General features: G+C 34.7%; 1 protein-coding gene across 1 annotated transcript; it reads left to right on the top strand.

The window, feature by feature from the left end:
• Positions 1-1,738: 1,738 nt before the first annotated feature.
• LOC128556214 (baculoviral IAP repeat-containing protein 8-like) lies at positions 1,739-20,137 on the top strand. The gene is made up of 8 exons (XM_053540501.1): positions 1,739-2,575; positions 2,847-2,998; positions 4,735-4,777; positions 9,530-9,664; positions 11,188-11,363; positions 11,671-11,845; positions 13,271-13,375; positions 17,536-20,137. Exons 1-8 carry the CDS (start codon positions 2,215-2,217, stop codon positions 17,724-17,726), a joined length of 1,338 nt encoding a protein of 445 aa, XP_053396476.1. The 5' UTR covers positions 1,739-2,214; the 3' UTR covers positions 17,727-20,137.
• Positions 20,138-20,342: the final 205 nt, after the last annotated feature.

Here is a 20,342-nt window from a genome sequence, read left to right as displayed (position 1 = left end):
TCCTATCCAATGTGTAGCGTTGATAGGAAATGATTTTAGTCAGACTGGACACGATTATCTCCATTAAATCAAAATTTGATTCAGACTACGAAACTCAAATGATTTATTTGCCCCTGATTTCGATCATGATCGATTTTTTCTTGTAACTTTGTAAAATATAATGTACAGATTCAAACTGCAATTAACATAACCATTCACATAGAATATAAACCGAAGGACAAATACTTTTACAAAGTTACAAGAAAAAATCGATCGGGTTTGAGTGATCGTTTTTGCTGATATCTGTGACACAGTATTTTAACATAAGTTGATATATGTTGCTGAGTTTATTAACTGGCTTTCGGCTGATATAGTTATAGCATACACATTTTAACCTTTAATCAATAACAAAATCACTTTTATAACACTACATGGTGGAGTCTATCACGTCCTTTAAATTTTCTTAGTGCTTTTTTATTGTTTTTGTTTGGGGTTTTTTATACGCCTTTTTTGGGAAAAAACGGGACGTTTTATGTGATGGTGCGTGTGTCTGTCCGTCTATCCGTCATAATTTGTGTTCGGAGCATAACTTTATAACCACTAAAGGTATTGACTTTAAACTTGGCATATAGGTAGATGGCAATGAGGTGATATGCAGAACGCTTGAACCGGTTCTGTAGGTCAAAAGTCAAGGTCACAAGTTGAGCTAAAAGATCAAAATTGACCATCATATTTCGTGTCTGGAGCATAAGTAAATAACTATGCAAGGTATTGACTTCAAACATGGCTTATAGGTAGGTGGCGATGAGACAATGCGCAGAGCAAATAAACCGGGTATGCAGGTCAAAGGTCAAGGTCACAAATTGAGCTCAAAAATCAATCTTTTTTTTTTCGTTTTTTTTTCGTGTCCAGAGCATAACTTATTAACCATTCAAGGTATTGACTTCAAACTTGGGATGTAGGTTTGTGGTGATGAGGCGATGTGATGAGTGCATGAACCAGGGTGGTAGATCGAAGGTCAAGGTCACAGCAAGTGGAAATCAGCCAATCATATTTCATGTCTAGGGCATAACGTAAAAACTATTAAAGGTATTGACTTGAAACTTGGAATATAGACATGTTGATGCAGACTTCAACAATCTACATTGCAACCCACGCCCCCGCCACGCCACCACCGTGCACACACACACACCCTGCTCCCCCTCCCCTCCCATCCCCTCACATGCGTATATTGTCCCGCTTGGTGAAACTCTTGTTTTTTTGTTGTTGTTGTTTCTAGAAACAGATAGCATAATTGTTCAAATAGTAAGTATGCAAGATTATTTCAGCGAAGCACATGAATATATACTGCCATACTTTCAGAGCCATAAGACGTGTGTGTGTGTGTGTGTGTGTGTGTGTGCGTGCGTGCGTGCGTGTACGTGTGCGTGTGCGTGTGCGTGCGCGTGCGTATTTGCGAGCGTGTGTGTGTCGGTTGGGGGGCATTTAAAAGAAAATGAATGCAGTCCTATGTTCTACTATACTAATTAAATGTGCAATCCTCTATAACAAATATATGAGATAGCCTTATAGAAAATTGAAAAAAAGGATGATGTTCATTATAAAGTCCTCATCAGTCACATTTTAACAAGAGTCATTATGACGCTTTTAGCATAGGATAAGGATACCAGTTAATTACACTGATGTACTCATGACCAGTTTCACATTCACACAACTGATGGGTTTTGGTTGATATTGGAAACTCTAAAGTGTGTAACAAGATTGGTTTTTCCGTTATATTTTTCCAGATAATAAAGACTGATCATCCAGTTGAAGGAATGCCATATAGGCACCACAATGGTTACAGAAAAAATACTACATTCCTCGAGGTACATTCCTAAAGCTGAGCTCATTGCTTATTGTAAAAGAATACATTTGTGCAAAAGAAATAGTTATGGTCCTCAGCGCTTTCGATGTGCTGAATGGAAATCCGTCAAGAAAATAATACATCTAATTGCTCGTGACATTTGCGAAGCAGATGCTAATCATCAGTATACCAGTGACAGTGACGGTTCCCATCCAATGTTAAATAAACGAACCATTGACCGAGGAAGGTCAAGTGCTTTACCCTTTGTTTTGCATAAATGTGTTGTGTTGAATTGGTGTTGGTACTGACATCCAGTTCTTTTTGAAAAAAAGTCTAGCAACTAGATTAACGTTTCTGCATTATTTCTTCATATTCATTGTTTCGGTGTCATGGCAGATAATTTTGCAAGAAACAGCTTTCCCCGGCAGGTATCATCAGATCAGGCAAGTCAAGAGCGATCTGAAATCGCGTTTTCAAATGAGGCGTCGTTTTCCGCAATATCCGCGGAAAATGGTTATAACTTTAGCACTGGACATCATGTGATTAGAAATGGTATTCTTAATGGTGACAGACAGCTTGAATCAGCATACACACAATCTGTAGGAACAACGACAGTACCTCAAAGATCGGTTAGACCCGCAAGATATCCTGACTATATAGACTACAGTCAAAGGCTGCAAACATACACAAGATGGAAGCGTCCACATCCCGGTCCAGTATGCCTTTGTGAAGCAGGCTTCTTCTTCACAGGTACCTTGACCTTGAATAATTCTATACAAAATTTAACTTAATTGTTACCAACAAAAATCAAATTGTAGTTGCTAAATTAATTACCAACAATTAAGGTAATATTTTTATGTTGTGTTAAAATTTCACTGTGAAGGTTTAAGGCATGCATTGTACTTCAGGCAAAATGTGTTTTGTTAAATTATCGTTGTGCAGTTTTAATGTATGAATTATTCATATTCTTCCGCCCCTTCTCTGGTCAGCTTTAAGCTTGGCATTTTTCCTGGAATTTCAGATCAAGGTGACCTGGTGCGCTGTTTCCAGTGTGGTATTGGTCTCAAAGATTTCTCACAAGGGGATGATCCGATACAAGAACATGTACGATATTCGGGAGAATGTCAGTACCTTCTTGAACATCTCGGAGCTGCAAGATTGTCTACTATAAAGGTAAACCGATTAAAACAAACTATTTATAGTCTACAGTCAGTTCCATCAAATCCGTAACCGGGTTTTCTTTAGTAAATTACTGCTTTATATTTGAATGTGTAAGATATCAAATGTTGTCAGTTTTATGGCACAAATGTTAAACCAAAATTGTAATTCAAACAATACTTGGTGTCACAAGTTACAATCTGGATTACTCTATTAATACCCCCATCAAAATTGATGACAAATGCAAAACTAATGAAGATACCATGAAAATTTGAAAAATCTAGTTACCATCCTAGGAATTCTTTACAAGTATGTATTGTCAGATTCTTTACTTTTGTAAATGCATAAGTGTTGACCATCTTTCATTTATCACCACTGTTACTGTTTCGCTAAAAGTCGAAGTTAGTGATGCTATGTTGCACCTCAAAATGGTAGCAACGCATTTTTTAGTCACTACCAAAATTCTGCCGAGTTTTGGTAGTCTCTACCAAAATGCGTTACACTCAACGCAATTTGATAGTTTACAAAAATGTAGTACCAAAATGCGTTGGATATGTACACATCCAACGGAAAACGGTATTGATCATAATCTCGTGATGTACAAAAAGAATATTTTGTGACGAATGGACAATATTATTTCAAAGAGAGTCATGATGAAACTTAGTCGCTCATCCGACCTTGACCATTTGACCTTGAAAATATAACGGCCCTAGATTCAGTCAAGCAGGACCATTGGAACATACGTAAGAGAGGTCAGTACATCTCTAACTTCGACATACATCTTGAGATATTGAAGGAACTTCGCACAACTAAATCTAAATCTAATGGCGAAGAATTTAGTTTTTGGAAAATTATTCGAATAAGCCCACGCCCACATTTTACCATTCTTTTACGTTGTGTTTCAAAGATATGTGGTGAAATCTCGAAACCCCTCACCTTTAAAGAGAAAAACACTTTGTAGCCTACATATTTATCTAACAACCCTAAACACGCACAGAATTCACCATTTATGTCTATGTGGTATGTTTTAAAAAATTATCTTGGTGGAGGACCCACGCGTTTTACAGAATTCAACATTTTCGTACTTTAAAAACTCGGGGGACTATCCCTCCGACAACACTAACACATTAAAACAACAAAACAATACAATATCATTGGACAGGAAGGGTATGCCCCTTTCACACGCTCAGGAATCTACATTTTGGTTGAAAGTTTTTATACGAAAACCATATCTCGAGAGGGGAGCTCCGAAGCCCCTCTCCCACTATTTTTATAGGAGACATTCCCTCCTTTTATCTATCTCTTTTGTGCGTAATGTAAAAATGAGCACACAAAATACGTTCCATTCCATGATCATTAACACATCATATGTACCCTTGCAACGCATTTTGTCGCTATCAAAACTCGGCCGAACTTTGGTAGTGACTACCAAAATGCGTTGCTACCATTTTGGTTTAAACAATATTTTTATTCAGTATAATTACAGTTGTTACAATAATACATATAGCAACATTAAGGATTGGGTAGGAAGCTACATTAGCTTTTTTAGAAACTCTCTCCCTAAACTACCATTTTGAGGTGTAACACTATAGAATAAAAAATAATGACAAACAGAAACATGCATATAAATATTCTTGTACTTTTTCCTTTACTAGAAAACTAGACTAATAATTGTAAACGCATAGCTGATATATAAAGACATAGTTTCAGTGGTAAGGTTTTTATATGAATTAAACAAATCTCCTTTTCAGAACCAGCAGGCAGAAAGTAATGGACAAGCACGTTACCCGCAACGTGAGTATTAATATCGATTTATCGAAATCTTATTCCAATATTCCAAAATGTTTATTTGCTATATTAAATAGACTGTGATTTATATCTTTGAATTTTTTGTGAACATTTGCTGTTCAAAACTAAATAATTAATAAAATAAGATATCAATATAACGAATTAGAATTTCGATAAAATGAAATTAAACATGTAGTTAGTTTGTCTTATAAAAAGTTTCGTAAAATTACATTAAAAACAAAGAATGATGTTTCTTCTTTCTCTAAAATAAACTAAGTCCTGTAATGCCATTCATTATTTTAAACGACCGGGACTGTTTGACAAAAATCGAAAGAATAATATTCCTGGCTTCATATTTAAAAAATAATCTGCTTATATACGGTCATGGTAAGTGATTGATTTAGAATGCCTTTTCTTCCCTAAATTACTTGGCGGATGAAAGTTATTAAAATCAAGGAAATATCCGTAACAACTGGAAACACTAATAATCAATCATATACAAGTAATGAAATTACGATTTTTATATATTTATTTATTGCATGTCCGCACGCATTTAGAATATGTATAATATACCGACTTAAGGTTAGGGTTATTATTACCATGGTTAGAAAATATATACATTTAAAATACTTTTCGTTCAAATTGCCTGAATCCGCTTTATACCGGAGTCTGTAATTTATACCGATCTCCAAAAACCGGAAACACTAGCAGTTGATCATGTACACGTAATAATAGGTTACAACACCTTAAATAGCCGTTCTTCTTTATTCTACATGAAATTGACATATTTCCAATGTCTGTAACTTACATTTTCTAGAAGAATATTGTCAGTGCTGAATAAAAATCAAAAGAAAAGTGGGGATCATGTTTGATGCAAGAAAACTATTTTCAGGCAAACACACAAACTGCAACATCAGCTAAAAATATGAGACCCCAAATTGTAGTGGTGGTGTAAGATCTCAGTTTCCATGAAAATTTTTGTCATGTTGTTATTTCATTATGAAAATGCTACCTACATGTCAAGCATAGATGAGGACTATTTGTATCCGCCATAAAGCGACTACCATTTTTTCCTATTTAGTGTCTGTATGCCATAAAATTACGATGTTGCTTATTGCTGATATGTTTTCTGCGCATGTCCAGAAGTTATTGTCGGAGAGAACGACAAACATACTCAATTTATTGCATGTCCGAACGCATTTAAAGTATAATATGTATAATATTCCGACTAAAGGTTAGGGTTAGTATTAACATTGTTAGAAAATATATACATTTTAGATACTTTTCGTTCAAATTGCTTGAACCCGGTATATGGCATAAGATCACAGTTATTTGCCCTTGGTTGACACAATACGGAAGTGGTTACGCGGAAAATAGTTCCTCTGATTGATGGTGAATATTGGTGAATTCTTTAGGGAAAGACCTGCAATAAATGGCATAATTTAATAGAGGAGATATGAAATAGTAGGTACATGTACAATTTGACAGAATGAGAATGTCAGAAAATGCATAACATGACTTTTTGATAGGGCCTGTTTTGCCTGTTTGCGGCCATCTAGCGAGTATTCTTCATACGCATATGATTTGGTTCAAAATGGTGGAAAAAAGAGCGGGTCAACCCCATGTTTACTATGGCTGGAATTTTTTCTCTTGAATAGTTCTGTTGAGTTCAGGTATTTTTAAGGGGGTTGGAATGCATGCAAAATTGCAGTAGTGTCCAGTGCCTATATAAAACATATAGTAAAAATAACTGTGGTCTTAGGCCATATACCGGAGTCTGTAAGGTAGCAGGGTACACTTCGAATTTTGGCCCCCGTCAATATTTGTAATAATTAAAACTTCGTGATTTTGGATGTCTGTAAATTAAGGTGAGAGGTAATGATTGTTAATTCTTTTGAAAATTTATACAGCCGATACATGTAAAATTCTGATGTCACTTGTTAAATTAACTGCTGCTAGCTTCGTATTGCTCGATGAGACACCTTTTCGCGGAAAAATTCAAATCACGGAAGGGTTCTGTGCTTGTTGATTGATACCGGGAACATTTTTGCTATTTTGTGAAAAAATGAGCTGGATGGGCCCCCATTCCGTTTATATCCTGAAGTTCAGTAAGGACTATTAAATTGAGAAATGCAATAAAATTGGGCATTGTTCTTGCAGCGAGATCATTGCAGGCCGTTCAAAAAGTGCAAAATTGATGATTTTTGCATGCTATTTTAATATATGGTGTAAAACTTTCGTTTTGATAACTTTCTTTATTCTTGTATGAGAATCCTGATGTTTAATTAAAAGCACAAACATGCACGCAATTTATAAAATGGCCACCCTGATTCTGCTCATAAGGGAAGTGCGTTTTGATAACTTTCTTTATTCTTGTACGAGAATCCTGATCTTTCATTAATTAAAAGCACAAAACATGCACGCAATTTATAAAATGGCCACCCTGATTCTGCTCATAAGGGAAGTGCAATATTGCGACTCGCTACATGTAAGACTGTCCGTGCCCAAATTTTTCGAATCCAAGTGTACCCTGCTACCTAATTTGTACCGGTGTCGCGTGAATATCACACGCTTGATAATATTACCATGCGTGTGATAGGCTGAACACCACTAAATCCAGCTGTTCTTTATTTCATATAAAATCCACTTACTTCATAACGGTTTTTCGACATTTTCTAGCATATCGGATTTTCAGAGACTTATATTCCCATAAAGAACTAGATCGCTACTTTAGAAAAGCAAAAAGAAAAGGGGGTGTTAACTTTTATATAAGAAAACTACATTTCGTTAAATACAACCCGCTGAATTTACTACTTTTCGCTTCTTTCAATTTCTCTTTTCGAGACATTAAATTCTTACGCCGCCATTTTTACCTAGCATGCAATAGGAACATGCCGATTTCAATAGAATGCAAAGAGATACATACTGAAACGCGGTAGGGTAAAAGTAAACACGTTGCTGCCCAGAAAATGCACTAGGAAAGGAAAAAACGATTAGTACTATTTATATTTGGACTACTTGTGATAGACCTGCGGAGGCTTACATTCTATTTGGTAGTGATCAGCCTGATAATTACGCGGCGGCGTGAGAATCGCACGGTTCCGGGTATAGCCGTGATAATCGCACGGGCGGTCTTGGCTTTAGACATATATACCAATATGATACATACAATTATTCAGGAATGATTTCTGCATCAACGGGTATAAAATAATTGGGTATTCAGGCGCGTATCAATTCGGGGGTGTGCATCAAAGCCACATAAATTGAAATAAAGGGATTTTTTTTTGATAAATATGATTCAGTCTTTCTTTTTAGAATAGTTTCATTATATATATATATATATATATATACATATATATATATATATATATATATATATATATATATATATATATATATATATATAATAAAGATTTTTTTTTAATTGGACTGATATGAATATTAAGAATCCAGGGGCGGGCAACGATAGGGAAAACACGTGCGTGCATACTGAAATATAATAAAATTTGGATTAAATTTCTACTTACGAGAAAAAATAATTCTGTATAAGCTGACTATTAATGTGCGTGGAAAGATAGAATTGTATGCTCTCCATTTTTGGAAGAAATAAAGAAATCTATCTATCTTCGAATTTATAAGTAAGTTTGTGTACTGCATTGAAACGAAATGTTTTATGATGCGCTGATACGTGTTTCTAGAAACCAGGGGCGGATAATAATTGGTGCCTTTTTGATTGAGAAATATGAAGTTCAGCGTATGTTATAATCATACGGGTGTTGTTAGTTTTATTCATATATAAAAGACCACGCACAAGATTATCAGGAATGCTACCCGTCTTAATTGACTTAAAATATTTAAATATTCAGGTGCGTAGAAACTCGGTGTGTGCATCAAAGCAACGTAGTTTGAAGAAAAAAAAAATTTTTGTTCATAAAAAAAAAAGATTCACTTCTTTTTAGAATAGTTTTAATACGTTTCCGTATATTTATTTTTACACCGAATTTTATGAACTGATATGAGCTTGAAAAATCCAGGGGCGGCTAGTGATGAGTAAATACACGTTAGAATAATACGATTAATGGCTATGATTTTATAACATCACGGGCGGCGTAATTGTAGGTATATATGATATAGAACGCATAAAATGGTTTAGAATGGCTTCTGTATCTATTCTCAAAACTTTCTTTTCTGGTGCGTAGCATGAGGCCATCGCACAAGTGCATACTAAATGTAATAATATTTTGATGAAAATATATTTATTTCTATATAAAGAAAATAATCATTCTGTAATAAACTGTTTAAGTAATTATCTGTGTGGCAACACAGCATCCTTTGAAATTAATTTCAAAATTATATTTCTGAGTAGTGCATTAAGATCAAATGCTTAACAACGAGTTGATTCATTAAAAAAACAAAACAAAAACAGAGCAGTGGCGGTAACTATACATTTTTGCGGTTCGGCGTGTGGCCGTTAAAATCACACGGACGTTATTAGTTTAAGACACATGTAAAAAACGATTTATAATTTTTTCAGGAATGATTCCGGCATTTACTGGCGTATTTTTCTTTCTGTCTTCCTTTTTTTTTTAGCTCACCTGAGCACGAAGTGCTCCAGGTCTGCATTGAGTCACAGTCTCCTTGTTATGAATTTCCGTTATATTCGTCCCCATTTGGTTTCGTAACAATAATAACCATATATATGTTAAACACTCGACCTAAATGAATACTTTTATTATATTAAAAAACAACTGTTTATAGATCCAGGGCCAAGCGTACAGTGCCGACATCCTGAGTATCAGACATTTGAGGCTCGTGTTTCATCATTTACAGGCTGGCCGAATTATTTACGTCAGACACCAGCAGAGTTTGCTGACGCTGGACTGTATTATACTGGTATACTATTTTCTTTATTCTCCTAATGCCATATATTTCTAGATATTATAATGAACATTTTTGTGCCCCCTATGAGTAGTGGTGGGGGCATATAGATTTGGTCTTGCCCGTGCGTCCGTCCGTCCGTCCGTCCGAAGTTCGTGACGCGCCTAGTATTTGATATAAATTTATGAAACCTTGCATGAGTCTTAATCATGATATGAACTTGCACATCTCTTATTTTTAGTCTGGCTCCGCCCCCTATTTCTAGAGTTATGGCCCTAGTCAAAAATGCACATTTTCACCTTCTGACACGCCTAGCTCAAAATGTATTTGATATAGATTCATGAAACCTTGCATTCATGAGTCTTAATCATGATATGAACTTGCGCACCTCCTATTTTTCATTTTGGTCTGCCCCCTATTTTTACAGTTATGGCCCCTGAAATGGGCAAAAATGCCCAAATGCCCATTTTCACCTTGTGACGCGCCTAGCTCAAAAAGTCTTTCATATAGATTGATTAAACTTTGTATGAGTCTATATCATGATATGAACTTGTACATCAGCTATTTTTTTGTCTGGCTCCGCCTCCTATTTTTAGAGTTATGGCCCCTGAAATAGTAAAAATTGCACATTTTCTCCTTGAGACGTGCCTAGCTCAAAAAGTATTTCATATAATATGATTAAACCTTGTATGAGTCTTTGTCATGATATGAACCTGCGTACCTCCTATTTTTTGTCTGGCCCCGCCCCTTATTTTCAGAGTAATGGCCCCTAAAATAGTCAAAAATGCCCATTTTCACCTTTTGACGCACCTAGCTCTAAAAGTATTTTATATAATTAGTTGAAAACTTGCATAAGTCTTTATCATGATTTTAACTTTCACACCTTTTATTTTTTTGGCCGGCTCCACCCCCTATTTTTAAAGTTATGGCCCTTGAAATAGTAAAAAATGCACATTTTCACCTAATTATGTGCCTGGTTCAAAAAGTGTTTAATGTAAATTCATGAAACATTGCTTGAGTCTTTTATCATGATGTGACCTTTCACACTTGGCATTCCTCTTGAGAATCTTTGCGCTTATTATAGAGTTATGGCCCTCGAAATAGCCAAAATAGTGGATTGTTTGTTTGTGATGCTCATAGCTCAAAAATATATGGCCTAGAATAATAAATCCTTTCAATAAAATGTTTGTTTAGGCTAAATCCCATTAACACTGCAAGCATTTGAATTATTGCCCCTTATTTGTGACAAATGTACAATGGGGGGCACACCCTGTGTCCTACAGACACATTCTAGTTTCTTTTTGGGATTTACTAATCATTTTACCGCTGACCAACAACGAAAAAAACATGTTGGTGTTTAGATTTGGATTGGGCGATTCGTCACATAGTGGGACATAGCACCACTTGGTTCACTATTGTAGTTTTGCTTCCCTAATACAGAATTTAAATAAATTAAATGAAAAAAAACTAATGCTTTTAAAATATTCTATATGCAAACCTTTTGACTGGAAATGTTTTGTCTGTCTTTCCTCCGCCAGGCTTAGAAGATCACGTGCGCTGTTTCATGTGTGATGGCGAACTTCGACGTTGGGACCCGGATGATGTTCCATGGAGGGAACATATTCGCTGGTTTCCGGCATGTGAATATGCCAGGGAGAAGAAAGGGAATGAATTTATAGCGCCCGTTCAAGCTTCGGATCAATATAACTCAGAGGTATATAAATTTTTCTATTATTGTAATTTAATTAATTTTGTTTAGTAAAAGACATTTCTAACGTAAACGTAAATCGGAAACGGATTACTGAATCCGTAAATGTTATTTGCAAATAATGGTCTAAGGGAGATACTATTGTATTACTATTATATGAAATTGTCTCCCATAGACCACAAATTAGCCTAAAATTTTACGGATTCAGTATTCCGTTTCGTAATTACGTTTACGTTAGAAAGGTCTAAATCGAACATTGTGGATATGTAATTACATAGCCGCCAGTCTGAGTGACATCTCTTATTTTCTGCAGGGACCGGAAAACGAGGAATTTCCTGGTCGTCGAAGTCTGCCTTATGCATCTGGACAAATAAATCTGAGAGATCCAGTAATAAAAGCTGTTCTAGAGGAACATAAGAACACCTGTCTAGAGATGGGATATCAACTGATAGATTTTAACGAAGCTGTAGAAGATCTGCGAAACATGGGTTAGTCTTCACCTCAGGGATCCGGCACAGGAGTTGATTGGGTTTAATGACTTAGTTTTGAGTACATGAGCCATAATTAGAAAAAAACAAAAACAAAAAAAACATGCTAATATTACTATTCCCTATGCCTAGTGAGAAGTTATATTAGCATTGGTTTTTCATAATTATGGCTCTAGGACTCAAAAATAAGTCATTAAACTCAATTCACTCATGTACCGGACCCCTGTGGTCTTTACTTATTAACCCCATTAATTAGTAAAAGTACACACAGTTTAATTTTTCTTGAGTTGTAAGTTAAAGACAAAACATTACAAAAGCGTACATGAGCCTAATGTTTGCATATTTACCTTGATCGCTTGACACAGTTTCATTTTAAGGACAATATAACACATGTCTTTCGTTGAAGGTATTCAAATGTAAACAATATCGATAACATCTGTCTAAACTAAGGAGTGTATTTAGAATATCAAAATATCTAAGTTAGTATATTCCATAATTAGATCTAATATAAATGTATTAAGTGGTACTATGTTACTCTTGCTCTTTAAGAGTTTGTTTAGGGATTTAGTTGCAACGTTGTCCTTCTGTCACTTCTGATACCTAAATTACAATTTTCAAGGAAATTTGCCCAAACGTACACAAACGTGTCACAATGAAGTGAACCGGACAAACATGTACTTTGTCTGGTTTTGGAGTTACCTACATCTGAAACTTCGTAGCATGCAATACTAATAGGTACCTTGTGCTGATAACTTCTCTTACAATTTTAAAATACAAAGAAATATTTTTGTTACATGAACTTGAGCATAACGTCAGACATTATAAGGTTAATGTGTTATGGCACATCGAAATTTTAAAGAACGCTGCATATTGCACAATACTAATAAGCTTTGTAGAAAACCTTAGTAGGGATCTTCCCCATACTTGCAGAAATGTATAAATACGAAGTGAGCCTGCTTGTGTTGTTAGTGCATATAGAAGCCATGCCGGGTTCAAGAGTTATGTCCTTGTAGATGTTTTCAAAAATGCTGTATTTTGCACTACAGATAGTGAAACATAACTCAATCCCAGATAATTATTGACATATTACAACTTACGTACTTAATCTTACACTTTTACCTTGTGTAACAATTGAATAGAATTTTGTTCAATGCAAGAAAAATAGTTCGCTTTAAAATCTTTAAAAGCCTCATTCTTTCACATCCTACAAGCAAATGTTGTCGCATTTCCTGTGTCCAGAATGTATTCGGGGAGCACACATCAGTTTACTGACCCATGCCAACTAAAATCAGAATTAAATCCGATAGATGAATATGCTAACACATGATATTAAATATAAAGGCATTATGTAACTTTGCAAATTATTTAACAGTTTCCGCGTATTCATTATAACTGTGCTACATAGAGTTTTTCACATACCAATAGGTTCTGTCAAACCAACTATAGAGGAGATAATTGAAATGGTGGAAATTATAAAGGAGAAGAAACATCGCCAGGAAAGAGCTTCTGAGTTAGAACGACGTCATCATGGTAAATATCTCACATTCGTTTTGTATTATATATTTTATGTTCCCAGTGTAGCCAGATCCGCTCATTTTTAATTATTAGCTTAACACTAACATAAAATGATATGTAAAGTTGGAGTTATGTATCTTATATAAGAGAAATTTCCAGTCATATTTGGTTACCGCAAAATCACATCAAATTTGGTACTACTACTACTCATATTAACATTGAGTGTTACGTCATCAGTTGTTTCATTCTCTAACATTTCCTTAAACAAAATTCTCAAAAAATACATCCACAATGAAGTTTAAGCAAACACTAGCCTTAATTTATACCTCTATTGTCATCAGAACTCATCGCATGTGAAAAAAATAGTGTTTTATACCCTGTCCACCATATGCGCTGGTTCCATTAGTATTGTTATTTGTTACATGATCGCCGGGTCATAGTTTGTGATATTGACCGGTCTATTGTTCTACATTACATTTCTGGGCTACAGTTAAACCTTAAAGGAAAAATATGAATTTTTCTTTCTACTGCCATGTAATAAAACATTTATTGAATGACTTGCCGCGGTCAGTAATCATAACTATCGGCCCTTGGTCTTTAGGACTTCGAGCAATAGTTTTGACTATTCACAAGCAAGCCTTTCAATACGTGGATAATGTGTAAGTAGTGCTGTCGGATTAAAGGAATGCTTGCAAGACAATGTTACAGTATATACTCACAGTATCAATTCTCTCCTACCTTACATCTATGCATACGTTTCAAGTATGCAAGGGGAAGCTTTTAGTTTCAGTGTAAGATCAAACTATCTTTCACTGAGTGAATACCAGACGCAATTTTGTTTGACGAGTGCGTAACCAAGAGTGAAGATTTAAGATCTGGTGTTCACGAGTGAAAGATATTTTAAACGGAAAAGACACAGTGTCTTTTTTCTTTCTTTTTTTTGCAAAGAGTTTAACCACAGATCAGTACTAATGAAGTATTTCACTCCACTATTTCAACAATAGCAAGCAGGAAAAAACCTTAAGTTACTGTTCGCACTCGAATGTATGTGGGTTATTCTAGATTTTCAGAAGTTAAACCTTGAACGAATTTCAGGCTTGCCATTCTGTTGAATCACATTTGTATGAATCATTGTTTTTACATTTGATTTCAAAAGCGGTATAATATAGCTATACTCAAATTGTATATGGTTCCATCTTCCGGATACTTGCAGTTCGTACCAGCAAAAAGTTTTAAAACTATTTTTTTCAACTTTGAAATACCCAGATATTTTTCACTCTAATATTTCAATGTTTTGCTGAAAAAATGATACAATTTGAACATACTGTGGTTTGCAGGGGTTTTGTCGGTACAGATTGTTATAGCTCAGAGCCTATGGATTGTAGTGCCAAAAAAAAAACAACAACTGAGATTGTAATTAGACCAATTTAATGAATTAATAGTTGAATTCCGAAACAAATAAATACACAGGATATACTTATATCTTTACGATAAAAATCGGCAAATGACTGCTTTAATTTATAAATACAGAATAAAATATTGAAAGGAGGTTAAAAAAAACAACAACAGAATTATCAATTTATCAAGGTTATCTTTCAAATTGAAGTTTGGTCATATTATGAACATTATAATATGAATTTTTGGTTTCTAAACTATTTAAAAATGCCATATCAAGGAAAAAAGATGACTGCGCCGGGAATCGAACCCGGACCGCCGCGGCAATAATGAGGTACCAATAACCCTATGGAGGATTTAGTGTTAAATGCGCTTGAATATAAAAACGCCTTTTAATTTTCTATGCCCCCGAAGGGAGGCATATTAGTTTTCAACTGTCCGTCCGTCCGTTCGTTCGTTCGTTAGTTCGTTAGTCTCAACGTTAACTTTTTGCATGAAGGCACTTTACTCGCGAACCACTGCACCCAGGACCTTCAATCTTCACAAGCTGATAGTACTTATTGAGTATACCACCCCTACTGACTTTGGAATTACCAGGTCAAAGGTCAAGGTCACAGGGGCCAACGATAACTTTTTGCATGAAGGCACTTAACTCGCGAACCACTGCACCCAGGACCTTCAAACTTCACTTGCTGATAGTACTTTATGAGTACACCACCCCTACTGACTTTGGGGTCACCAGGTCAAAGGTCAAGGTCACAGGGGCCAACGTTAACTTTTTGCATGAAGGCACTTTACATGCGAACCACTTCACCCAAGACCTTCAAACTTCACACGCTGATAGTACTTTATGAGTACACCACCCCTACTGAACTGGGGTCACCAGGTCAAAGGTCAAGGTGCTGCGGGGGCATTTGTCACCATTAGTGTCAGCTCTTGTAATCATAATGTTTCCGTAACGTATAGTCTCTCAGTAATTTAGTTTCAAAGCATTCTTAAGAAATCATAGCATTCATTTCCAGAAGTCTAAAAAATATTTTTGTTGTTGTTGAACGATCTTGAGGCCAGTGCCTTTAATGCCTGTTTTTGGTACATTTTTAATTATTCGTTTGAAAATTAACTTAATTTAATCCCAAGATTGCACACAATTACATTAAGCATAAAATAATTTAATTGTGTCAAATGTTTAATAGCCCTTTGAATTTCATTGTGTATTATAATATTGCCTAGGGGTAAGCACTATCCGGTCAGTGTTGTTTCAAGCTGGGTCATAAAAATTATGTTACCCGACTTACTATAAGTGATAGGTATTTTTATGGTTTTATGTTTTTTGCGTTGTAATATATACGAGGGGCGTTCAATATGTAATGTTTCTCCGTATGTAGTTCCGTAACCGCTTGTTATTTTTAGATGCGGTTTTCGGCATATTATAGAGCAATTTATTTGCAACACAATGTTATATAAATTATAAGAATTGGTAGATTCAAAGTAAAAAAATATCATTTTAGTGAGGTGTACTCGGGTATACTGGACAATTTTATGTCCAAACTATTGTGATTGTAATATGCAATTCCTTGATTCTACTATTCAACAACTAGAACTATAGTTCAATTTTCAGTTAAATTAAATAAAACAAATCATGATCTTCACAAAAACATATGAAAACTAAAATAAAAAAGTTTATAACAGTTTTAAATTGAGTGTGTATATTGTTACTCGAAAAATGATAAGGCGAGTACAATGGGCCTCTGCAATTTTGTCATGCAAGATAATCATCGTTTAAAAAATTCTTATATTTAAGGTTGATACTAGTATCTTAATTCTCGATTGCGAAATTAGTTCTTACAACTTTGATTAATCGCTCTCAACACCCATTCCAGATGGAATCGACCTCAAGTTTAGAATTTTTAGTTGTGTTATAAAATTGAAAATGCAATAAATAGTTTAAAACAAAAGCAAACGCATCACAAATTGCTGTGCCTCGAAGAAAAATGATAGAATTTTGTGATATTACAAGTTATTCTATTTTTCTTAGACTCTGGATGCCCAGGACAAACCTAAATTATAAAAATGGTCTAGTATACCTGAGTACACCTCACTAAAATGATTATAGTTCTACTTTGAACCTGCGGATTTTTTATTGTGGTCCCAATAAATTGCTCTATAATCTGCCGAAAACTGCATCTAAAAATAACCAGCGGTTATGGAACTACATACGGAGTAACATTACATATTGAACGCCCCTCGTATGTCACTTTCTTCTGTCTATATCGTCTTTTTTATTTCTCTCGGAGATTGAGTTTTTATGATTTTTACACTTATTTCATTAATCTTATGACAGTAGGAAGAATCAGTACAAACTTTTACCCAGCTTTAGAATTAACAGTAATAAATTATCATTAAATGTTAATAGAGTTGTTCCGTAAATATGTACCGAGTGAAGATCCCTGCCCATTTCACAAAACTGTACTAAGTAAGAAAGAGAAACTTATGGCCTTGATAAATGTCATAGTTAGGATGTAGGAGACAGTATAGTACTGTATAAAAGACATTGATTCAGTTTAATACAATGTATATGTAATTCCTGTTACAGACAGTTATTTGTTGTGTGTACATAGACATAAAAATATATGTTTAGCATTATGTTTCATGTTTTAACAAGAAAGTAAATTTTTGTGTTAGATATATAATATGTAACGTGTATAGATAACGTATTTATATTCTTAAATATTACTTTTATTTGACAATTAATAGAGTATTATATACATTATATATTTCAGAAACTCTCATGGAAGAAAATATGCGTCTTAAAAGTTTGATAATCTGCATGACGTGTGGACGGAACGCCGTTAACACTTTGTTCATTCCGTGTACACACCATCGTATGTGCATGGAGTGCGCGGAACCGCTGACACAGTGTCCAGTATGCCAGAGACATATCAGACAGAAGATTAGAACTTACCTAGCATAGATAAAACCTTTATTTACCAAATACGTTGGTCTTTGATGCGTTTTTTAAATGAATCACTATTTCTGTGTAAAATAATGTACCTGAATGATAATCGCTGGCTTATCGATGGAATTGTCTCCCTTGAAAATACGCTTGAAAAATCGGCGTTATCGATTTCTCGATCCGATTGATTTTGCTACTATAGAGATATATAGGAAATGATTTTTTTAATTGTAGTAACTTTTTTATTTATAATGCCACATAATTTATCCACATATCAGCAGAAACTTTAATCTTTCATTATTATAATGATGTAAAAAGTTTTGTGATTTAATAGCATCTTAATGCTTCCCTACTCGTTATAAAATTGATACTATCACTCCCTATTCTCACAATACAAAACAGAAGGAAAAGAGTCATGTTTCATAAATGACCATTTTTCAAATAGAAATTTCGTACTTTTATAATTTTAGTATAAACATTATCCACATATGTGCACAAACTACAAAGTATGAAGGTTTTAATGATGTTTATAAAATGAAATGTATCATGATCTTAATGCTTCCCTGATCAATTTAAATCGGTCATATTTAGTAAAAAACCCTTTTCTGGCCACTCTGTGTGGTGTGTGAAACGCGACCTATTACATATATAATTTTACTGATGGTCGATTGCAATATGAATGTTAATGTTTCTTTTATTTTCATCGAAAACTTTTTATTTTTCAATGAATTATTTAATTTCTTTATTTTTTGCTATGTGTAATCGTTAAAGGGACAAGTACAGGTGAAACCAATATACCGATTTATTAGCCCACCATCATCAGATGGTGGGCTATTCAAATCACTCTGCGTCCGTCCGTCCTTCCGTCCGTTAATTATTTCTCGTTATCGCATCTCCTCAGAAACTACTGGGGGATTTTGACCAAACTTTGTCAGAATGATGTATTTGTATCCTAGTTGTGTCCCTCTGAAAATCAGGCTGTTCAACAATTTTTGAATGAGTTATGGCCCTTTGTTTATTTTCATTATTTACATAGATTTATATAAGGAAAAACTTTGAAAATCTTCTTTTCCAAAACCACAGAGCCTAGGGCTTTGATATTTTGTATGTGACATCATCTAGTGGTCTTCTACTAAGATTGTTCAAAATATTCCCCTAGGGTCAAATATGGCCCCGTCCTGGGGGTCATATGGTTTACATAGACTTATATAGGGAAAAACTTGTCCAAACCACAAAGCCTAAGGCTTTGATATTTGTAATGTAGCATCATCTAGTGGTTCTCTACCAAGCTTGTTCAAATTATCCCCCTAGGGTCAAATATGGCCCCCGCCCCGGGGATCACATGGTTCATATAGACTTATATAGGGAAAAGCTTAAAATCTCTTGTCAATAACCTACAGCATTCAAATTTGGACCACATGTATAGTTTTGAGTGGCAAGATGAATCTTGACACGAGTTGACCTTGATTTTGACCTAGTGACCCACTTTTACATTTCTCAAGTTGCAGCCTTCAAATTTTGACCACATGCATAGTTATGTGCACCGAAAAAAACTTTGACCTTGACGTTGACCTAGTGACCTACTTTCACATTTTTGAAGGTACAGGCTTCAAATTTGGACCACATGCATAGTTTTGTGTTCCGAAATGAAATTTGACCTTGATTTTGACCTAGTGACCTACTTTCACATTTTTCAAGCTTTAGCCTTCAGATTTTGACCACATGCATAGTTTTGTGTACTAAAATGAACTTTGATCTTGAGATTGATCTAGTGACCTACTTTGACATTTCTCAAGCTTTAGCTTTCAAATTTGGACCGCATGCATGGACCACATGCACAGTGTTGTGTACCGAAATGAAATTTGACCTTGATTTTGACCTTGAGCTAGTGTTGAAATTTGGAACATTCGAAAATGGCTCAATGGTGGGCGCCAAGATCACTCTGCATACTGTACCATCCTTTGTATGCTTGTTGTCATTATTTTGACTTTTAACAGCACTTTTATGGACTTGGATTTCTCGGTTTTATAAATATTATCACTACTGTAATAATTTAGTCTAGATTATCAATACTTAAAAAATAATGTTCTGTGATAATTATGTGATATGTAACTGATACTCATGTGTAATGTGATGGCACTCTCTGTGATATTGAATATAGAATAGATAATACTATGATAATTAGGTCTTTCTTAATCTTAATTTTAAAAACCAGTATTTTACTTTTTTAACTGATGCACTTTTGATACCCGCTGATCTCTTATATTTTAGTTTGTTCGTATTGATATATGTATATAATGTATGTCCTGCATAATAGTTTTAAATGCCAGCCATTTATTATGTGCTATGTTAAGTCGGTTTTAAAAGCTCACTAGAGCTTTTGTTATTTGTTATATTTGCACCGACTTTGTAAATAAAATTTATAAATTTATAAAAGTGTTTATAAAAGGTGTGACGTCACTATTCCTCTGTAGCCTAGTGGTTAGCGTTCTCGCTTCATAATCAACAGGTCGGTAGTTCGAACCCTACCGGAATATTTTTTTTTAATTTCACTAGTTTTATTATTTTTTATGAATTTAACATGTATTTTGAAATATTCTCACGAAAATCATTCGTGCGAAAACTTAACAAGGT

The sequence above is a fragment of the Mercenaria mercenaria genome, chromosome 4 (genome assembly GCF_021730395.1).
Source record: "Mercenaria mercenaria strain notata chromosome 4, MADL_Memer_1, whole genome shotgun sequence".
Lineage (NCBI taxonomy): Eukaryota > Metazoa > Mollusca > Bivalvia > Venerida > Veneridae > Mercenaria > Mercenaria mercenaria.
Note: the sequence above shows the minus strand (reverse complement) of the source record. Positions and strands in the feature narration are given on the sequence as shown.

Bases quoted from the DNA above. Each gene is read 5' to 3' on its own strand.
- LOC128556214 (XM_053540501.1), top strand. From the start codon at position 2,215: ATGGCAGATAATTTTGCAAGAAACAGCTTTCCCCGGCAGGTATCATCA. The intron at 4,778-9,529 runs GTGAGTATTAAT...AACTGTTTATAG, and splicing joins ACAAGCACGTTACCCGCAAC to ATCCAGGGCCAAGCGTACAG. The intron at 9,665-11,187 runs GTATACTATTTT...TTCCTCCGCCAG, and splicing joins CGCTGGACTGTATTATACTG to GCTTAGAAGATCACGTGCGC.